At 41.7% G+C, this 20,604-nt stretch overlaps 1 protein-coding gene across 1 annotated transcript; it reads left to right on the forward strand.

The window, feature by feature from the left end:
* Positions 1 to 1,017: 1,017 nt before the first annotated feature.
* gpr139 (G protein-coupled receptor 139) lies at positions 1,018 to 17,006 on the forward strand. The gene is made up of 2 exons (XM_061026984.1): positions 1,018 to 1,528; positions 13,725 to 17,006. Exons 1-2 carry the CDS (start codon positions 1,381 to 1,383, stop codon positions 14,702 to 14,704), a joined length of 1,128 nt encoding a protein of 375 aa, XP_060882967.1. The 5' UTR covers positions 1,018 to 1,380; the 3' UTR covers positions 14,705 to 17,006.
* The last annotated feature ends 3,598 nt before the right edge of the window (positions 17,007 to 20,604 follow it).

A 20,604-nucleotide genomic window follows, 5' to 3' on the forward strand; every position in this document is an offset into this window, starting at 1 on the left:
TCTGGCTCATTCATTCTTTGTTTTCATTCTGGTGATAAGCAAGAGTAAATTATTACACTGGTCCCATAGCTCCTATCTGTTATTGTGTGTGTAATCCCCAAAGGTTTGACTCTGTGTTGCTTTCATTAGGCTGCTAAAGCAATGCACTGTGGCTGCAAATGTTCCGGGAATAAACATATCACATAGTGGAAAAGTCTATTAATTAGATTATTGCTAATTTGCATGAGTTATGCTTCTGCTCGCAAGGATCTCCACATTTCAGTGGATTCTTCAAATCAGAAATTACAGTTGTCAGACTACAGTGAAGGATATATTAGATTCAAATAGGCAGATTAATCTATTCAAAAAATGACTGTCAGCTGCAGCTTAATAAACCAGTATGGTGTTTTTTTCAAGATGAATCTTGTTTTTCAGTGTCAGCCTTCAGCTCATTAACACATTTTCACTGCAGATTCAGACAGTTCACACTGCATGGCAAATTAGACTGAGTCCCAACCCCCACTCTCCCACACACACACACACACACACACACACACACACACACACACACACACACCTACACCTACACCAACACCAACACCAACACCAACACGTGGCCAATCACATGTATTTATACTGTAATGTTTACGATATGCAAATAGCAGGTGGATGCACACGTTGCTTCACATGTATGTACACTCATCTGCAGATTTTACTTCTCCTCAGTCGTCTTAACACCTTCTCCTCGTGTGTCTCATAACCTCTTCTCATCAGTTTTATTGCCTCTTCATGTTCACAGGTACATGTCACCCCAATTTATCTCCCTCTGAGCATCCCTGCACCTTCCCTCACCCTCCTCCTCTCCACCAACATCAGTCTCTCCCTCACTTTCTGCTCTCCAGTGCTTGCCCTTGCTCTCCGTCTACCTTCCTCTCTCCTCCCGTCTTGCCTCCCTCCCCTCTCCTCTTCCTCCTCCTCCTCCTCCTCCTCCTTCTCCTCCTCTTCCTTCTGCTGTGCTCTCGACTGGTTCTCATTCCCCCTCGCTCACACACTCAGGCAGCATCCTCCCCATCCTCTCCACTTTTCTACCTTCACACTCCCCTCTTCGCGCCTCCCTCTGTCTGCTCCTCTCGCCTCTTTTTTTTTTCTTTTCCTCCATCACCTACTAACACATATCATCTCTGGCATCTCTCCCCCGGCTCCCTCCTCCATCTCTTCAATTCCTCCCTCTTTTCACACACACTCAACCTTGCTGTCTCACGCGTGTACACACACTCATACTGATTGGCACCCAAGGACAGAGCACCCTCTCTCCCAAACCGGCGACCGTGCACTGTGCTTGTGCCGCCTGCCGGTTTCTTGACTCTGAGCTCAGCTGAAGAAGAGGACGAGGAAGAGGCCATGGAGCACAGTCACATTTTCCCTGCTTTTTCCTCTAATGGGAGCACCTGGAGCCCAGGGCAGCATCCATCTGAGGTTACCCAGGGATGCCCCCTCGGACCACTGCCGGTCATCTACTACAGCGTCCTGCTCTGTCTCGGCCTGCCTGGTAAGACACTTGCACATGTTTGAGTGTTTTATGTGTGTGCATTGATCACATGCCAACTCTTTCCGTGTTAATTTGCACAAATTTGAGATTAGAATCTGCACTGGTGGGTTGCAGGAGTCACGCTTTGCATGTTGATCAGTTGTGCACTTGTATGTAGGCTTGAGTGTGTGTCATGCACAGCTGCTCCTCAATGTCACACACTGTTGATTTGTCATTCTGACCTTGTGGCAGTCATTTGTACATGTGTGTGTACTTTGTGTGTATTTGTCTGTTGGAGTTTGCTTCCATATGTGTCTCTTAAGTTGGAAAAACAGACTTTACATCCAGTGGATAATTTAATCTTGTTATAACTTAACATTCTACAATTTTTAAAAAATCAATCTGAGGTTGATATTGATGTATGTGTACAAGAAGGATTAAGTAAGTGATGACTCAAGAGTGACCTGTTGAGTGAGGGTGTCAATGACATCAGTGACCTGAATGAATTTATGACGCTTCCTGGTTGTGTCTTTACCCATCGACCGATGAGTCCATTCACAGTCACTGTCAGCCTCTGTCCCACTGCGTGATCTATGAGCGCTGACCTCGTCTCATACAGGGAGGCAAAGCGGTGTGTGTGCGCTAACCTTGCATGAGTTATATGAGTGTGTGTGTGTGTGTGTGTGAGAGAGAGCGACAAGGACAGAACACCTGGAGGTCAGCTTAAAGAGGAGACTTGTAGATGCTTAATAACAGAGATATAGGACCAAACAATACAATTCCTTCAGATATTCAGATGCATCTTTTATTTTAAAGATTGCAGACAAACATCTGCTCACTGAAAACTAAGAGCTGCCTAAATAGTGGATTTCCACATAAGTCCCACCTCATGGCAAATAGCCAATCATTGTAAAGGATTTGGGGTGGCCAATAAGATTTCAAGGGGGGCCCATAGGGCTCAACAGTGTGGTGCCGGAAGTAAAAATCCCATTCATTTTCTCCATAGCGGATTTGATTATTAGCCATAATGTCATAACCATCCAAGGTAGACTTACCACGAGCTACCCGAGTATACAATGATCGTATCTGCTCCTGTAGGAGACGTTGCTGATGTTTGTATGTTTATTTGTGATATCCGGGCAAAGAACTACTCTACCCACGATCATAGAGTGTCACAGAGACGTCTCTGATTGGTTGAGGATGTTGTTACCATGGCAATATTGCAAACAGTGAAGTTTCGCTAGCAGGCTAGCTAGTTATTTAGCTAACTTGACATGTACTAATAACCTTGTAATGCGGCTGTGAATGTAGTTTATATAGATAGTACAACACTTGTGTTAACAGTATAAACACTATAACAACCACAACAGTTACTTTTAAGAAGAAATGTTTGTGGGATGGGTAGTTCCTTGACTCCCGATGAAAAATGATGTGCACAGTCTTGTACCTTTGCCTTTTTTCCAGTTTTTTGATGCCGTTTTGATTCTGTATTAAATGTACCATAGTCACGAGTATTGGGGTAGCTGGTTGTCGTGGTTCCAGCAATCTCTTGATATAAGGATTTTGTGAAAAATCAGGGGAGGATTTGAATGGGGAAATTTACTTCCGGAAACAGAGCCACCGAAAAAGTGGGCGGTCACTGTTGAGCTCTATGCCACCAGTGTCTACCCCTCTGGACATGCCCCTGTTAATAGATACAGTTAAGTGACTTTGAGTTTTAGGTAAATTAACAAACATAATAGTATAAACTTCAGGGGACTTACATGAGATACAATAAACAGTAAAAAAAAAAATAAAATATTTAAAGCAATTTAGGAGAAAATATGTGAAATAGGTGATAGTTTTAGTAAAAACAGACATCACGTAAGCCCAGTGAGGACTAATGTGACACTTAACTCTGAATGAACGGCTCGAGTTTAAAGCTCCTGAGGAGTTTTTATCTGGTTTTGAAAAAGACTTAGACAGTACGAATGCCTCTATATGAGCTTCCAAAGCCAACAAGAAAGCATCAGCAACAAGATTTATAATTTCCATATAGCTATTTTTAACGTTTGTTAACACTGCCACCGGGAAGGTGTAAGACAATGTGAGTTACAGCACCCTGCTTAAACAGCCTTTGTTGAAATTCCCCGCAGTAAAGCTTCACCGTGAGTGATCAGATGACTGATGTGAAAGCAGGGAGAGATTCTTAAACCGTAAATACAGCTTCAAACACATGTACAGAACAAGATCAGTACAGTGGCAAGACTGCTTTGTCCAAATGGGTCACCAAAATCAACAAAAATCATTCTGTGGAAAAAAAAAAAAAATCATGAAGGATAGTTCAATGGGTTTACTATTCGACCCTTGTATTACAGTAACATGTACTCATACACTCTGTATCCCTTCACTTTGATAGAGACTGGGAGCTCAACCTAAGCTGTTCTGGTTTAAAAACGAATGTGCAATGCAGAGTTTTCAAAAAGCTGTTTGCATGCCTCAGCTGCAGTAGATTTGCAGTATCAGTAAAAGTACAGATCTGCCCGTCTCGTCTAATTAATTCCCTCAGAAAGCCAATCTAGTCTTGCACAAGCAATCCTCTGCGCTGCCATTTAAAGTTTTTATTCGATTCTGCTTGCCGAGTCGTCTTTACAAATGTGACTGAGGCTGTTTGTTTAATCAGTGAGCAACAATGACCCGCGGGTGTAATGCAATCCTACAATAGTTGTCTGAGTTAATGGCAGAGTCGACTGCAGACGGCTGATTCTTTGCAGCCGCGCGAGTTCGACTTATTCAATCATTATGACACAGCTCGTCGGGCTCATGCTGAATCATGAATGTTTCATGAGCATGTGTGAGTATAGTAGCGGCGTGACCTACAGACACACGCGTGCACAACACTCCCAGATTGATTGGAGGGTGTTACCTTGATTACCAGCTTGTGTTTCGTTAGTTAACAGGGCTGCACAGAGACGTCACCATGCCTGTATAGGTTTCTCACCTTTGCTGACATTAAAGCTTTAGGCAGAGAAAGAAAGAGAGAGAGGGGTGGGGGGGTCAAGAGCAGACTTCTGAAGGGGGGGAAGAAGATGAAGGAAGGTAATGAGAAAAGGAAATATGCAAGTGGTGGGAAATGATTGCTATTTGACCTGCAAGGACACGATGAAGTGAGAGCTCAGGATGAACAGGTAACAGCCGGAGAGTTTATGGAAGACAAGGACATGCAGTAGAAGACGAAGATGAAGAAGAAGAAGAAGAAGAAGAAGAAAAGAAGAGGAGGAAGAGGACTGCAGTTAAAAGAGAGATCCGAACAGTAATAGAGAAAGAGATTAATAACGGCAGAGCCAGTGAAGTAGCACCTTTTGAGCCCAGAGTGGGGGAGCCGCAGACGACAGAGCCGAAACGAATTGCCACATTTTTAATTAATCGCAAACTCGCTCTCTCTCTCTCTCTTTCTCTCCCTCTCTCTTTCTCTCCCTCTCTCTTTCTCTCTCTCTCTTTCAGTCCAACACGTTGCACCGGACAGAAACAGAAGTGTGCTGGAATAACAAACAGCACAGTGAAGGCAGTCGGTCACTATGACATGCTGTGATGTGAGGCCTGCTCTTTGTGCAGTGCAGCAGGCTGCATGATTTTAAATAGAGGTAACACTTTACAACACTGTTGCCCTCATAAGCATTTATTAATGCTTAATTACTTCACAGATAATCGTTAGTTGATGTATGACTCGTGGAGTAGTTAACTGTGCATTAATGGTTACACATCAGGTAGAAGCCTGCATACAAATAATTCAAAAATTTACTTTGATAACCATCATTAGTCCTTAATTAATTAAACAGTGGATCTTCAATAGTTTCCACAAGAAGCCCTGAGAGGACATACATTCATTTATGTTATTTTACCTTGTTTTCTTGTGATAATGAAAAAACTGTAGTATTGTTACCTTGGGATAGCATTGCCAGCCTTCACGTGATAAAAAGTTAATTTCAGCCGTTTTCTTTAGATCAACAATGAGATCTTGGGAAAACCTGCGTTGTTATTCCCAGATAAGATGTAAAAAAAAATGGAGTAAAATAAAATACTTGGGTGTATGTCCACTAAGGGCTTCCTTAGTTTTCAAACACACACAAACACAAAACCAACAGAGGTCAAATCCCTGAAGTTCTCAGATGATAGTTCAACAGTTCTTCAAATGAGAGTCTTTCAGGTTATATATAAAAAGTATAAAAAAAATACACAAATTATTCAAATATTAATTAAACTAATGTATATTCAAACAGCATATTGCTCATACAACTCACTGCACAGCTTGCATAACTGTCGCAGCCATATTTAAAAAACAACACTTTCTTTGTTAGCTTCATGCTAACACATAATGGAAATTTCCATTATGGGGCTCACAGAAATATCCTGGGATTGTGATTTTTTTTTAACTAAGAGACAATATGTTTTATTGAAAAACCACACATGCACTCAAAATGATGGTCTGTGAACCATATAGACTTTTCATCAGTCGCTGTTTTTTCATTCCTCACGAGTCATACATTCACTCATGAGCTGCACATTGATTAAGCATTCATTAATGCATATGAGCTCAGCAGTATAAGTGTTACCCAAAGCGTTAACCACTAAAGACATTCTGTCCGGTTTGTTAGGCAGTACGGGAACGATTTCATGAGACATCACTGTTGGTTCAAGTGAGGTTAGTCTGAACAAACTGCTGCTCTCCAGAGTTTTTGAGCTGAAGTTATTTATTTTTACACCATCACTTCTCTTTAAAGGTGTATATACATTTTACCTGCACACATACATTTTAAATCCCATCTGCTCAGCCTTGAGGTCACTGTTGATGTGCGAGTATGTCTCCATTTGAATGATGTGCAAATCTTTTTATGGTAATAAAACGTCTGCATTCCAAGATAGTTCAGCAGGGCCCAGAGCCTCCGAGAGGATTACATTTAATTCCGTGCTCTTCTATTGAACAATTATTCACTTGTGAAATTTTATTAAATTAGTCCCGAGGCTCTCGTAACAGAATTACCAACAACTTGCAAAATGTTGATGCTTTGCATGTCGATGCATCAACATGTTTTCTCTGACATCACATCTTTTACTCTTCCACTCTTTCTATTCATAACATCTTCATGTATGAATTCAAAGCCCCACGCTGCTGTGTTCAGGTATGTTTGTGGGTGCTCTGCAAAGCTCTTCATAAAACTACTGGAAAGCTTTACATTAATATTGAAGGTCATTCAATACAATCAATCAATCAATTTTTATTTGTATAGCATCAACTCATAAGTGTTATCTCGAGACACTTTACAAAAAGCAGGTAAAAGACCTTACTTAATGATTTATTACAAAGACCCGGCTTAATCATTCAATTCAGTTGAACCGTGGTCTAAGAAGAGTTTAGGTCATTAACTTAGTCTTTAATGTGATAATTCATCAGAAGATTTTTTGCATTTATGATGTAACTTGCTTTGAACAGACTTTGTGAGACTTTCCGAAGGGGCTGGTAGGAAAAGTGTCAGGGTGAACGAATCTGTCCGTTTGTGTTCACAACTTCACCCCTCTCTGAGTGCAATGCAGACTCTTCTATGCTCTTATTCCAGATGTGTCAGTGCGTTCCTACCCTCTTCCTTTTAGCATGTCATGGTGGGTTTGTCTACTGCCAATCAGCGGTGTGCCTATAGCACATGAGAGAGTTTGAAAAGCATGTCCTCCCACTCCCACTTATCCATTCACCCAAGAGGGAAAAGGTCACAGATGTTAGGCGCTAACGACCCCGTGTTTCACGTCACAGTCCAGGCCAAGTGAGCCACTAATGAAGAAATGAGCCCCATTGATTTTCAGTTTGAGCTATTGATCAGTCAATCTGCAGCAGTGACAGGGCATGTGTGGTGGGGCGGGGGCTTGTTAAAAGATACTATCACTTCTAAGGAGGACTTTGAGATTAGGGACACTAATTTGTTTCTTATTTATGGAACTGGACAAAGAGGAGAGCAAGTTTGTAAAAAAAAAATGGGAATATGAGGGTTTGGGAAATTTAGCCATTTCCACACAGACAAGTTTTTTGCAAGTTTGAAAGCACCACTTGTTAGCCGAGCTGATAACAACAAAACTTTGCAGCCAAGAACACTTGAAATCCACTCATTATGTTTCTGTTTTCATTGCAAGATTTGGTAAATTATCAAACTGAGGATAATTATAATGCAGTAATTGGGATAATAATTTCCTCTCGTCTACTTTTTAATTCCCCTGCATGTCTCTCCAACCTTTATACTTTTCACCTTTATGTTTCCTGGAGTTTTAGCCTCATAAAAACGTCTGGGGGGATTCAAAAGCTAATTTTTATTTTAAGCATTGTTAGCAAAGCCTTGAAGTAAATGAGCTTCTGTGATCTGCAGAGCCTCACTGTAAGGAATTTATAATAAACTATAGCTGCTTTGTCCTAATATGGCTCCAGAAATTAAATATCCAGTTGCAATGCACATCTTTGTCTCCCGTTTTAAAATCATAGTTTTTCTCTTTTTTTTTGTCGCTTAGTATCCGATATGTCCTCCAGGTTTTTTGTTCAGGGGTTTTAAGGAATCATGTGCTTCATGTCCGGTCTGACACTTTGAGGAGACAAAAGGGAAATGGTTGTCATCAAGAACAAAGTGCATGTGACCTTTGAAGCAAGCTTTGATATTCAGCTCCTCTCTGTGTCCCCTCGCTTCTCTTCCTTTCTCCCACCGCCTCCCTGCATCACATCTCCTCCTCTCTCTCTTTCTACCTCTGTCTCGTTCTTTTATTCCGTCTAATCCTCCCCTCCATTCTCTCTCGATAACCTGCTCTCTTTTTAACTCCCTGTGACCTTCCTCAGACCACACAGTCTCTAACCCATCATCTATTTCCTCATCCCTTCTCTTCTCTAGCATTTATTAATCTTCAGGTTAATCCTGCAAAGCTGATCCTCAATTTCCTCCTAATGACAAAAAATTAAAAAAAAAATTAATTGCATTGCCAACTATCTTTCTTTTCTTTTTCTGTAAATTATTTTCTGTGTCAGTTGGGTATATGATGCCCTTGAGAAAGCCTGATGAATGTGCAAGGAGGTTGTGTTTTGCCACAGGTTTCAAGGGGTTAAACTTCATACTGTCATTTATCTGAACACTTCCCTTCATTGGCGGGATGAGTCAGCCTCGTTACACACCTCGGGGAGCATGCTGTGACTCCTCTTTTCCCGCTAAACAACGTCAATGGTCTCCCGTTGTATTAGAGGAGCAGCAGGGGGGAGCGGAGAAAAAGCACTCCCACACAAATAGACAGAAGGGGTCACTCAAGCAAATACACACACAGCGACAAACACAAGTAAATGTAGACAAACAGACAAACCCACAGCAGGTCATTCTGATCCGCTCGCAGCTGGAGGCTCTAAATTGTCATTGCAATGAGAAAAAGGGGGGAGATTTTGCATTGTATCTTGCAGTGAGATGCACATGTCTCCATTTGCAAGCATGGATGCATCTGCGTATATGATTTCTCGTGTCTCTGTGCATCCCGCAAACTCGTCTGTCCCTGAATGTGCCACCTCATTCCTGCAGAATGGGAGGCATGCCCATTCAGCTCTGTATCCCCCCTCCTTTTCGTCAGCCCCACAGACAAAGTAAAGAGCAAGAGTCAATTGAAATGAATGGGAAACCCATTGCAGGCTGGCTGGAATTGAATGGAAATGTCAAGCTCACCACGGATCCCTTTTGTTTGTTGGTAGAAGGCCGCCATCTCACCGGGGAGCCCAAACAGAATGACACCCATGGCAGTGACACTGAACACCTCCCTGTTTCCATTTCCATGTCTCTCCTCTCTGTTTAGCCATTTGTGGATGAAGACAAACAGAAAGTCAGATACCTGAGGGGCAGAGACACAAAAGAGAGAGCGAGGCAATGGACCATAAGTGAGGCACGTTTTGCAGGACTGTAGAAGATCTCCTTTTAGGAAATGTCAGCGCAGCTTCAGCAGACAAGAGGCTGCGGGTGTTTCTTTACCTCCAACTGTCATGTGCTTTTAAGTATGGACTCGGAGGCAGTGATGCATTTAGAATTACACATTTTAACTTGTGGTTTTGTGGCTTTAAGAATTATTTTGCAATTCTACATGTCTAAAGATTTGTAGTAACGTATCTTTTCATTAAAGGCATGACAGTGTTTTTTGCAATGTTGTAGTTTATTGTTGTGTCTTTGTGTAACCTTTTTTTTTGCTTGATATAGCAGAGAAGATTGTCCCTGCTTTGATAATAAAGTATGTTGTGAGATAAGGCAGTGACATAACATTTACTTGGGTGAAACCTGTTTACAAGATTAAAGAATTAGAAACCTTACTCATTGATCGCTGCCTTATCATTAGACTTCTCTCCTTATCTAACAGTTGAGGAAGGTGCAGGTCTGAAAAAACCTCTAAAGCTCCACATTATGTTGCCACATATAGTAAGCCAAGTTATACATTTTGTGAAAAACGACATTGCTGGAGGAACAAACTGTGACCCGTAAAAGAGCAGAAATAGACAGAAAGTGTAAGACCCGCAGGAGACTCACAAATCAATAACAAAGTCAACAAGATTCAGCATGAAAGCAATTTAACTGGCCTGAGAAGAGGTCTGTGTGGCGTACAAGGGGTGGGGGGGTGACAATATTGGAGGGGTTGGGGGGGGGGGGTGCAATGTAATCCAGCAGCCCTCCATGTATATTGTCTTGTTGAGCCTTGTAAACTGCTCTGACATCTCATTTATGGTTATTGATAGATTGTATGCTAATGAATTGGTGCATCCCTAATGATCTGTGTGTGTGTCTGTGTGTGTGTGTGTGTCTGTGTGCGTGTGTGTGTGTGTGTCTGCGTGTGTGTGTGTGTGTGTGTGTGTGTGTGTGTGTGTGTGTGTGTGTGTGTGTGTGTGTGTGTGTGTGTGTGTGTGTGCATGTGTGTGTATGTCCTGCTGAACATCCTCCCGTCTGGCAAGGACATCGTCAGTCATTATGCGGAGCCTGCTTTGTAATTTGTAATCAGCTGATAGTGGCTGAGGCTGTGAAGTGTGATGTACCAGACTTCTAGCTGCCATATTTAATCCAATCCGAGATCTATTACTCCTGAAAGAACCACAGCAATCACACACACACACACACACACACACACACATAAACATACATGGACAGTGACAGCTACTAAGTACATTGATGCAGATCGCTGTCAGAGGAAACAGATTGGACGTGGATTCATGCTGCAGCAGCCCGTTTCACTAAATGAGGTTTGTTAGAAACAGAGTAGGATGGATACATTATTGTTTGTTTAGGTAATTGAACCTCCACAGCACGAAATAGGAAAATTATTGATTCTCTCAAATAATGCCTCTGTAAGTTACACTTCATGTCATGTCGGTATTGAATAGACATTGAACGTTCTTAATGTGCAAGTGCTGACAAACAAAGAGTCTCCTTCTAGGAAAAAATAGGCTTTTCCAAATAGGCAAATGACATTATGAACCTGCAACTAAACAAAAATCACCTTGAAACAAAATAAATAAACATCATCATTTTCTGCTTAAAAACATGTATTTCTTAAATGTCTCATTCAGCTTTCAAGAAAATCACTTTATATACATGAAAGGGTTAAATATATAAACGTCTGGTCCATTAAGTTTTTGCAACTTGAAGTGCCATGCATCAATGTTTTTAATCCTGGGTCCATGTTTTGTGAGACTCAAGCAGAAAAATGAAGCCAATGAAGAAATGCAAAAACCTGCAGTTCCTTTAGTGTCCACTTGAGGCTGGCGTCAAAAGCCAATTAATCTCCATAAGGAATCGAACATCTTTACATACAGACTGTTGCAAAATTTGGTCTCTATCGTTAATTTCTTTATTTGTTATAAACTATATGGAGGGGTGATGTTTTGATCATGTTAAAGGAGCAATCTGTAAGATATCTACTGAATTAAATCATAATAGTTAAGATATAACTGATTCTACCTGACCTAAAAACCCTAACCTTAACCCTAACCTAAAACGCCTCAACATTTTCTCAATAAGCAGAAACGTGGTTTAAAGACTGATGCAGAGCCAGCTAAACACTGACGCTTCCCTGTCCCCGACATGGCAACTCTCGTTAGCAATTGACTCTAAGGTTGAGGCGGCGGGGAGAGACGGCTCTCTCCAATGTTTTGAAGTTTTCAGGAACTTTGTGCGAGTGCGAAAGCACTTTATGATTCATTGTCTCCTCCAGGTGTGTGAGAGGCTTGAGCATGCTCACAACTTCTAAGCTTATGTGGTAACGGGACGGGACCAGGGACAGGAAACAAGTCGTGTTATGAGGCTGTTCAATTCCATTTCTGTACAAAAAGCTGTGCTCCTCCCGTCTAATGCAGGTGCACAGTGGTCATGCTTTGCAGTGGGATAAATTACATCCAGACGTCTTTGTCCACGTTCTTTTTTAGCAGAAAGCAACAGAGTAGTGGTCCCCCTCCTGGGCTATTTAACTGTCCTGTGGAGAAAGCTAGAGAGGTCGAATAAACAAACCAAAGGAAGCAAGAGAAACGCTTCATTTTGCCACATGGAGGAGACGGTATAAGGATATATTTTGGGGAAATGGATTTAAGATTAAAAAAGGGAGGAAGACAGGAGGAGATGGGGTGTCTTTGTGCTTTCTTTTAGGAACTAAATTGCCGGAGGCAGGCAGGAGTGAGCTCAGCAGATTGCCAAGGCTATGATGCTGCACATTGCCCTCCTGTTGTTGTTGTGGCTTTACTCTTTATTAGAGATAACAATTTGGCCAAAGGGAGACACAGGTGCTGCTGGAATTACAGAGCAGGTGTACATGAAAGGGCAGAGGGGACGGAAGCAATGGGGGGCGGGAGGGGTGATAACAGCTTTTACCTTATTGCAAAAGAACATTTTAAGGAGGGACCATAGAGTATTTATCAAGGATGTAACTACCATTATGGTTTTTCCACTGCCTTTAAACCTCATTTTTGCCATCTTGGCCGTCACCATGTTGGCTTTGTGAGGGGCAAAAAAAAGATAGGGCTGAAGCAAGCGAATGAGCTCGCAAACTATCAACAGAAAGAAATAGTATTTTTGGCTGTGGCTGACCTCCAGGGAAAAGTAAACAACCATGACTCAAATGCACATCTCACTACAAATATTAGAAATAAGCCTTCATGCAGTCAGGTAAAACAGACAGAAACATGCTAATTAGGGTTAACATATCAGTAAAAATAATACTAGAAACACTTGAAACTTGAGCAGAGACTTCTTTGAAACTGCAAAGCAAGCCCTTTATTTTAACCAGTTTTTGATTAAAATGTTATCCAATTAGTTCAAAAAGTATGTATTATTTGAAGTTTGATATAATTTAAGGGAGGTAATAAAATCTAAATTGATCCCCTTGCAGTTGTCATGAATAAAGAAACATACAAAACAAATTGTTTTAACAGTCTCATGTTTGTTTCTGCTGTACAGTTGTGCATTTTAATTTAGGGCGTACTGGGTCTAACTTAAGGAACTGCATTTTATCTTCTCCCATAAGACAACCGCAGAACCTCTCAGCTGCTATCTGACTATGTTATAGCCTATGAGGGAAACGGTATATGTTTGTGAGGTCTTTAGCTTCGCTCACATGCAGATGTTCGCATATAGACATTTTATAGATAACTTTAGATTACATGACTTCCAATGCTTCTAGGATTGCATGATGGCCTAAGTGTTGAGACTCTTTTGCCCCCCACAGGACTTTTTTCTTGTGTACAGCCAATGCCTATAGCGGAACAATTAAGGGCGTTATGACTTGTACTACAAGCAGAAATCAAAACACTTCTGATGCCGTAACCTGGTCTTGAGCCAACTGGTTCTGGATTATTCTTCAGAATTTGTGAATGCTGAAATATTATTTAGAAAAGAATTCACCCTGGATGCTCTTATGTTTGGTAGCTACTGTACAGTGGTGGTGAAACTCTTCCACAGAAGTGAAACTCTTTTGTCCTTATCTTTGTACTTGGATGTTGTACAGTAACTTTGTGTGTTGCACTTATAAAGTCTGCTGCAGCTCTTTCAATTGCCTGCCGACTAACACACATTTCTCTCTCCTTCTCCTGCCCTGACCCTCACCCCATTCCTTTTCCAATCTCACACTTTTTTTTCTTTTTCCATCATTTCCCAATTTCCTTCACCTTTCTTCTTCTTTCAATCACCTTTCTGTATCCCTCCCTCCCCAGCTAACATCCTGACGGTGGTCATCCTGTCACAGCTGGTGCTGCGTCGTCAGAAGTCCTCCTACAACTATCTCCTGGCTCTGGCAGCCGCCGACATCCTTGTCCTGTTCCTCATTGTGTTTGTCGACTTCATTTTGGAGGATTTCATAATGGCCGCGCCGCTGCCCCTGTCGCTCAACAATGCGGTGCAGGTTTTGGAGTTCTCCTCCATCCACACCTCCATCTGGATCACCGTGCCTCTCACCATCGACCGCTACATCGCTGTTTGTCACCCGCTGCGCTACCACACAGTCTCCTACCCTGCCCGCACTCGAAGGGTAATATTTGCTGTGTATATCGGGTGCCTGCTCTCTGCAGCTCCTTATTACTGGTGGCCGGAGTTGTGGCACAGCCTGCACGGGGTGGGGAGCGGTGGAGGAGGAGAGGGTAACAGGAGAACCGTGGCCCAGCATGTCCTCGTGTGGGCCCACTGCGCCACTGTCTACCTCCTCCCCTGCACCGTCTTCTTCTCCCTCAATGCTGCCATCGTTCAAAAGCTGCGCAGACGCCGCAGCTGTTTCCGTCTGCGCGGCTACTCCACCGGCAAGACCACCGCCATCCTCCTCGCCATCACCTCCGTCTTCGCCGTTCTGTGGGCTCCACGTACCCTCATGATCCTCTACCACTTCTACTCCCCTCCACCTGCCTCACGAGGTGCTGGCGTGCTGCTCCACATGCTCACAGATCTGGCTAATATGCTCGCACTGCTCAACACCGGCGTCAACTTCTTCCTCTACTGCTTCATCAGCAAGCGATTCCGGGGAATGGCGGCCAACGTGCTGCGAGCCATGGTGCACTGCCGGAAGCAGCCGCCTCCGTTTTACGCCAGCCACAACTTTTCCATCACGAGCAGCCCCTGGATCTCGCCGGCCAACTCCCACTGCATCAAGATGTTGGTGTACCAGTACGACAAAAACGGGAAGCCAATCTGCATTTCCTCCTGAGCTGTCAACCGCCAGCAGCTACCGCCACACTCAGCAGAACGGGAATATATTCAGGCTTTGTTTACTTGGTGACCAGATTACTCACGTGGGACTCTTTGAGGCTTGAAAATGTCAACATGCCCGGAGAGCACAGAGGCGACGGTTTAGCTATAGCTTTCAGTGATAACAAAGTGGCAAGCTAGCAGGACGGATAAAGAAACAGCAGGTATTCACAAAGCTGAGACCAGCTGAGAAAGGTTGATTGTTTCCTCCAGCAAAAAAAAAAAAAAACACTTACTGTAAGAGACTGACTGATAAAGGGGTCTCATCACCATCTATCACTGACTTTCATAGGCCGATGTTTGTATCAGTGATAAACCGACGACTGGATGAGTCCTTGGTGAAGCATCAAACGTCTGCTGACAGTGATTTTTTTTATGGTCGCTCGCCATTGCACAACAGTGACGAGCCTCGAGCAGATGTGTCGTTTTTCCTTTGGGAGTCTTTTCCAGGCATCACGCAGAGATTCCTGCCAGAGTCTTGGCACTAAACGGCTCACCTTAGAGGGGTGATTCACTCAGGCCGAGCCAGCGACGGCGTGTCCATTGTCCACGGTTATGACTGTCTGTCAAGCACTTCAAAACAGCGCTGTCGTTTCCAGTTTAATATGCAGAAGAGTCTCAAAGGCTTGTTAGTTTGTGCTTTTATTCAATGAACAGGCCTCCCTGACTTTCCTCATCCTAGCAGTGCAGGTCACCTTCAAGTCGGCACTCGCTATGGAAGTTATCCCACAACCAAGCTCAAAGATTGTCAAAGGATGAGTAGACACTCTCCTTACTGTTGGTTCCTTATTTATTAAACTTGACTGTTATTGTAGCTGCACAAAAAAACATGACAAAAATAAGTTAATTGGAGTTGGTTTAGCTCCAAGGTGTCATTAACCTAGAAATCGCATTTCCAACATTAGGAAGAGGACATTTCTGCTTTTTGTAGATAGTCCTTGATTAACCTTTAATGGACCTTGATGACTTACTGTTAGCCATTATGTGGATGAATACAATGACTGTATCTCTTAAACCCTTTAGCTTTCTAAGATAATGAGAAAAAACAGAGAGAGAGAGATTGAGAGGATAAAGCAATCGGCCATCCTTTTAGTTTCAACCTTTATGACATTTTCTTTCCCATGATGCAGCAGTGAATTTGATCTCAGGGCCACAGAGAGGCATTTCAGCGCTGTTTGTTCTGCTGTCCAAGTAACATTTAACACCCAGACATAGTCCTCTGCATCAACTCCATCTGGATGCTGCCTGGTAACGAACCATAAATGTGAGCACGCACACACACACACACACACATTCACACACTCTGCACTGTATTAAGAACACATTAAGATCAGTGCACATCTATTCTGCAGACACCTTGAGGCATCGGCGGTGTTCATCTATCTACAGAGAATGGAGCTTTGCCAAAGGGCAGATTTCTGCTAATACCTGCCAGGAGGGATCAGACACATCTGGCCTTTTGTATTAATGGATAAGGCTTTAAATCTGATTGATGTTAGGTGTGTCTGTCATAGCTGATAATGTCACGACCTCCAGACTCTTGTTTAACACTCAAATATCTGACGCTCTTAAGAAGGCAACAGCGGCTGTGTCGTCACTCTTTTTCTCACCATAACAACTATCAGAGCAGAAACTGTCTGCAGCTGAAAATCAGAGCACAAGAGTACAAATCTGTGTTAAGAAGTAAAGCAGGGATATGAACTTGCATATATTTATCACTCTTGTTTCTCTTCAGATCAGATCAATCTTTTCGCCCTTAACTAAAGATTTTCATGGAGAGGGATAATGAGAGTATTTCTGATTGTGATTTCAGATTTTGGATTAATTGTCCTTCGGTTGTCTGTGTCATTATTTTGATCAGTAAGTGTGTATCTAAAGGAGTAATAAATCAAAGGGCTGCATTTTTTGACGTAGAGCTGAAGTTGGTAGAAATGCAGCTCTATTTTACTTACAGAACTCTGAGGCTTCTGTTTTAAATGTTTTTAAAACCAAGATTTAATTCAGATAAAGAATAATGAACAGATCAAGGTTGTAAAATAATAACGTTTCAGTCAGTTTTCAGTCAGTGAGTGCTACATTGCAAATAAGGGCTGAATATAAGGTTCTGACTCATGGCTTACGTAAAGGTGCATTCATTCTTTTAACTAAAAAAAAACCCTAACCCAATTCTCCCACATCCAAACTGCCCCTTCTTTCAGTTTTGCACTCAGAAACTAACTGGCCCTGCCGACTTTCAATTCCTTTTTCCTTTTCTTTTTTTTTTTTATCACAAATTGATTTCCTTAAAATTGCAAAACAAATAGAGGACGACCAATTTCCACATTCTCCTCAACTCCTTCACTCTGCACTCCTCTCACTCATCCAAACCCACCCACGCTTTATGTCAAAAGCACTCGTTTAGAGTTAATTCTCTCAAGGGTTCCTTTTTTTCTTAAAGAAACGATTACCTTTAAGTACTTTTTGTGCATCTTTGTCACCCTGTCAAAAATCTGGTGGGTGTTAAAGACTATAATAGACAAAAAGTCAATAACCAATAATCACTCAGTGAGCTCCTAGTCTGTGAAATAGTCAGGCTCGGCAGGAGGATACATTTCATTTAGTGTAAAGGCACTGAAATATGTGTTTTAATCCTAATCAATACACCTAATGAGCAGATCAATAAGAAAGTAAGATCAGGAAAAAATGATTTGGGCTTCAGGCCGAGGAGCTCGTGCCGGATCAATGTTGCCATGGCAATAACTTCACGTGTTAAACCCGTCCAGTGTTTTCGGCCATGTTAATGTGACATTTGCGCAAGAACCTGCAGCTCATTTTAGAGGCCTCCAGGGAGTGATGCATGCTGGGAAACCAAAGCAAAGGGATGAGTGGGGAGGGGGTTTTAAAGAGTGTCGCACACAGGTGTGCCTTTGTGTCCACACGTGACACACTCTGGAGCAAGTGGAAGAGGTGTGTGTATGTGTGAGTATTTGTGTGTGTGTGTGTGTGTGTGTGGTCGGGGTGGGAAGAAATATCCCATCGTTATGAGAAAAAAAACAGATATTAAAAAGATAACCCAGCATAAATCAATCAGACGGTAAAATTGTATTTTCTTTCCTACACAGGCTGCTCTAGTGTTTCCTCTCCATCTCTCTCTTTCTACAATGTGTGTGTGCATGTTTGTGTGCAAATGTGTGTGCGTGTGTGTGTGTGTGTGTGTGTGTGTGTGTGTGTGTACATAATGTCTGTGCTATACAGAATGAAGCTGTAATATTTGTGCCATAAGACCTGTAATGTACGATTTAAACGATGTATTTATACTCAGTCTTGATGAATATAACTACATGCAGCACAGTATTATAAAGATATATCTATGAATGTAAAACTGAAGCTTAGAGCATCTTTGTCTGTATTTTTCTGATTGTGATTTTTTACATGATTACATTTTTTGAGCAGTCTTTGACCTTGGTCCACAGCAGTGTTACAGGACTGTGTTACAGGACTCATCTGGAGTGGTTATAGGCTTGCATTAATCAGTTTTTCCTCCTAATGAATGTATTGATCGTATCAAGAGTATTTATTACTGTAATGTGACAGAGTATGCAGAAAAGTATTGGCTGATATTGATATTTTTGATTAACAAAATAAAGAACAGAATCTGCGAGCATTCAGATAAAGTGCTGATGATGTTGTGTCTTTTTTTTCTGCACATACAATCACACTATAACTCAAAGAAAGACTTAGACATCATTGTAGGTATAAAACATTTGTTTTCAGCATAAACACATGAACATTTCAGACAGATCTGAGTTTGGAGTTTGATTTTAGAAAACTGCTCTGATTGGTCTCAAACATTTTAATCAGGACTTTCAGATGTTTGCTTTTTGATGTTCCTCTATTCATTTTGTTTTATACATATAGACCTTGTTAAAAAAAAACATTTTTGGTCGTGCTTTAATTAATGGACAAAAACTTCTGGAGATTTCTGAATTATGTTATGAAGATAACATAAGAGATTTTTTCTTGCCACTGTAACTTTTGCTGCTTTGCTAAAGTGCTCATGATGGATAGGCCGGATCTTTGTAACATAGCAATAAGTAAGGTCTTTTACCTGCTCTTTTGTAATGTTAACAGACAATGAGTAAGGTCTTTTACCTGCTCTTTTGTAATGTTAACAGACAATGAGTAAGGTATTTTACCTGCTTCTTGTAAAGTGTCTCGAGATAACACTTGTTATGAGTTGACGCTATACAAATAAAAGTTGATTGATTGATTGATTGATTGAAGATAACTATTTTATTATTTTGATTGATTGATTTTGCATGGGAACCAGACAAATCTGCACATTCATGTTTTATGCTGTTCCCTGTAATTCCCTTTTTTAAATTTAGCAGAAACATGTTTTCCACTCTCTCGCCCGGAAATCAATGACAACTGGTTGCCTGATTTTAGTCATAATAATGGTGATAACTTCATTGAAAATATTAAAAAACAAAGTGCTTTATAGTTACAAAAATAAAGTTAAGGGTCACCGGTAGCATAGCGGTAAGTGCACACATCCCATGTACAGAGGCTATAGTTCTCCAAGCGGGTCAATGACAGAAGTCATTTCACTGAGGACACTGAGTTTACCTGCCTGACATGACCAGACAGGAAGTTCACTGTCTGTTTACCTTATGGACTGGTTGACTAGTCTGAAGTTACATTCTGTTTAATTGATAGGGAAATTGGTTGTTTTAGGAACACACCTAGTTTATGATGTCTTCAATTTGATCACAAGTCAGAAATTCCAAAATGCAAGTCTAATTTGTGTCCAGACGACCCCTTGAAGTCGGAAGTCAGGCTCCAAAACTCTTAGATACTTTAAGTAACCCAGAGTTAGCAACTCGCAACTGGACACAGTCAACTCAGATGTGACGTCATCCCCAGCTCCGACACCCGACATCCAAGGAAGATGGAACGCACCAATAGTCACAGTTAAGGTCATTTTTGTAAACAAACAAGATGGCTTCCATGAAAAATCATTTTTTACCATATAGTTATTAGTATATTATTATTTAATGCCGGTAAACTTCCTATGACATAATTAGAAAATTCCAGACTTTAAAAAGTATCTTCCAGTTTGGAATTAATCATTTCCTCTACAGTAGAAAAGTCTTTAATAATCTGTTATGACTGCTAGAAAGCTTTTGGACAGAAATACTCCTGTCCAAAATCCAAACCCAAATCTCTGACTGTGTGTACAGCATTGAGATTATGCTTGCTACACAACAGGGTTTTTCATAAGTCACACTCACCATCTGCTCATTTTCCAGCAGAATATAGAAGTGGATAGAAGATATCAGAGAAGCGACCCAACATGTCCTCCAGTCACAGTCTGTGTGTGTCTGTTAGTGTGGCAACACTTTCTTATAAGTCAGGGGGATTCACTGAACAATGCAGCAACAAACAGGGATTTGCTGTTTCACAGCACCAGCTCAACTGAAACAATCCAGGGTGGTAATCCTGAGCTCAGAGAAAAGAGATTTAGTCAAAGTTGGTCTCAGATAGTCTCAGGAGCAGGGGCATACAAAGTAAATAAAGGGGCAAGCTGTATGGAGTGTGACACCAGCGCACATAAAAACTTCATGCCATGTACGACAACCTTTATATCCACTGCAAGGGCACGCGGTGGAGGCTATTCTTTGTGTTTTGTTGCAGACTGCGTCCCTAGGCAGTCCTCATTGTGTTCTCTCGATTCTAAGGGTGCACCCAATAGGAGACATTATCGTGTTTTATTCAACTGGTGGGGCACAAAGGGCACCTTCTGATGTTATCTTAATCGCAAGGCTACTATTGTCAGCATCTTATCACCTGAAAGGATTCTTTAAAGGGAATCAGAAT

Source organism: Labrus mixtus, chromosome 20 (assembly GCF_963584025.1).
Source record: "Labrus mixtus chromosome 20, fLabMix1.1, whole genome shotgun sequence".
NCBI lineage: Eukaryota > Metazoa > Chordata > Actinopteri > Labriformes > Labridae > Labrus > Labrus mixtus.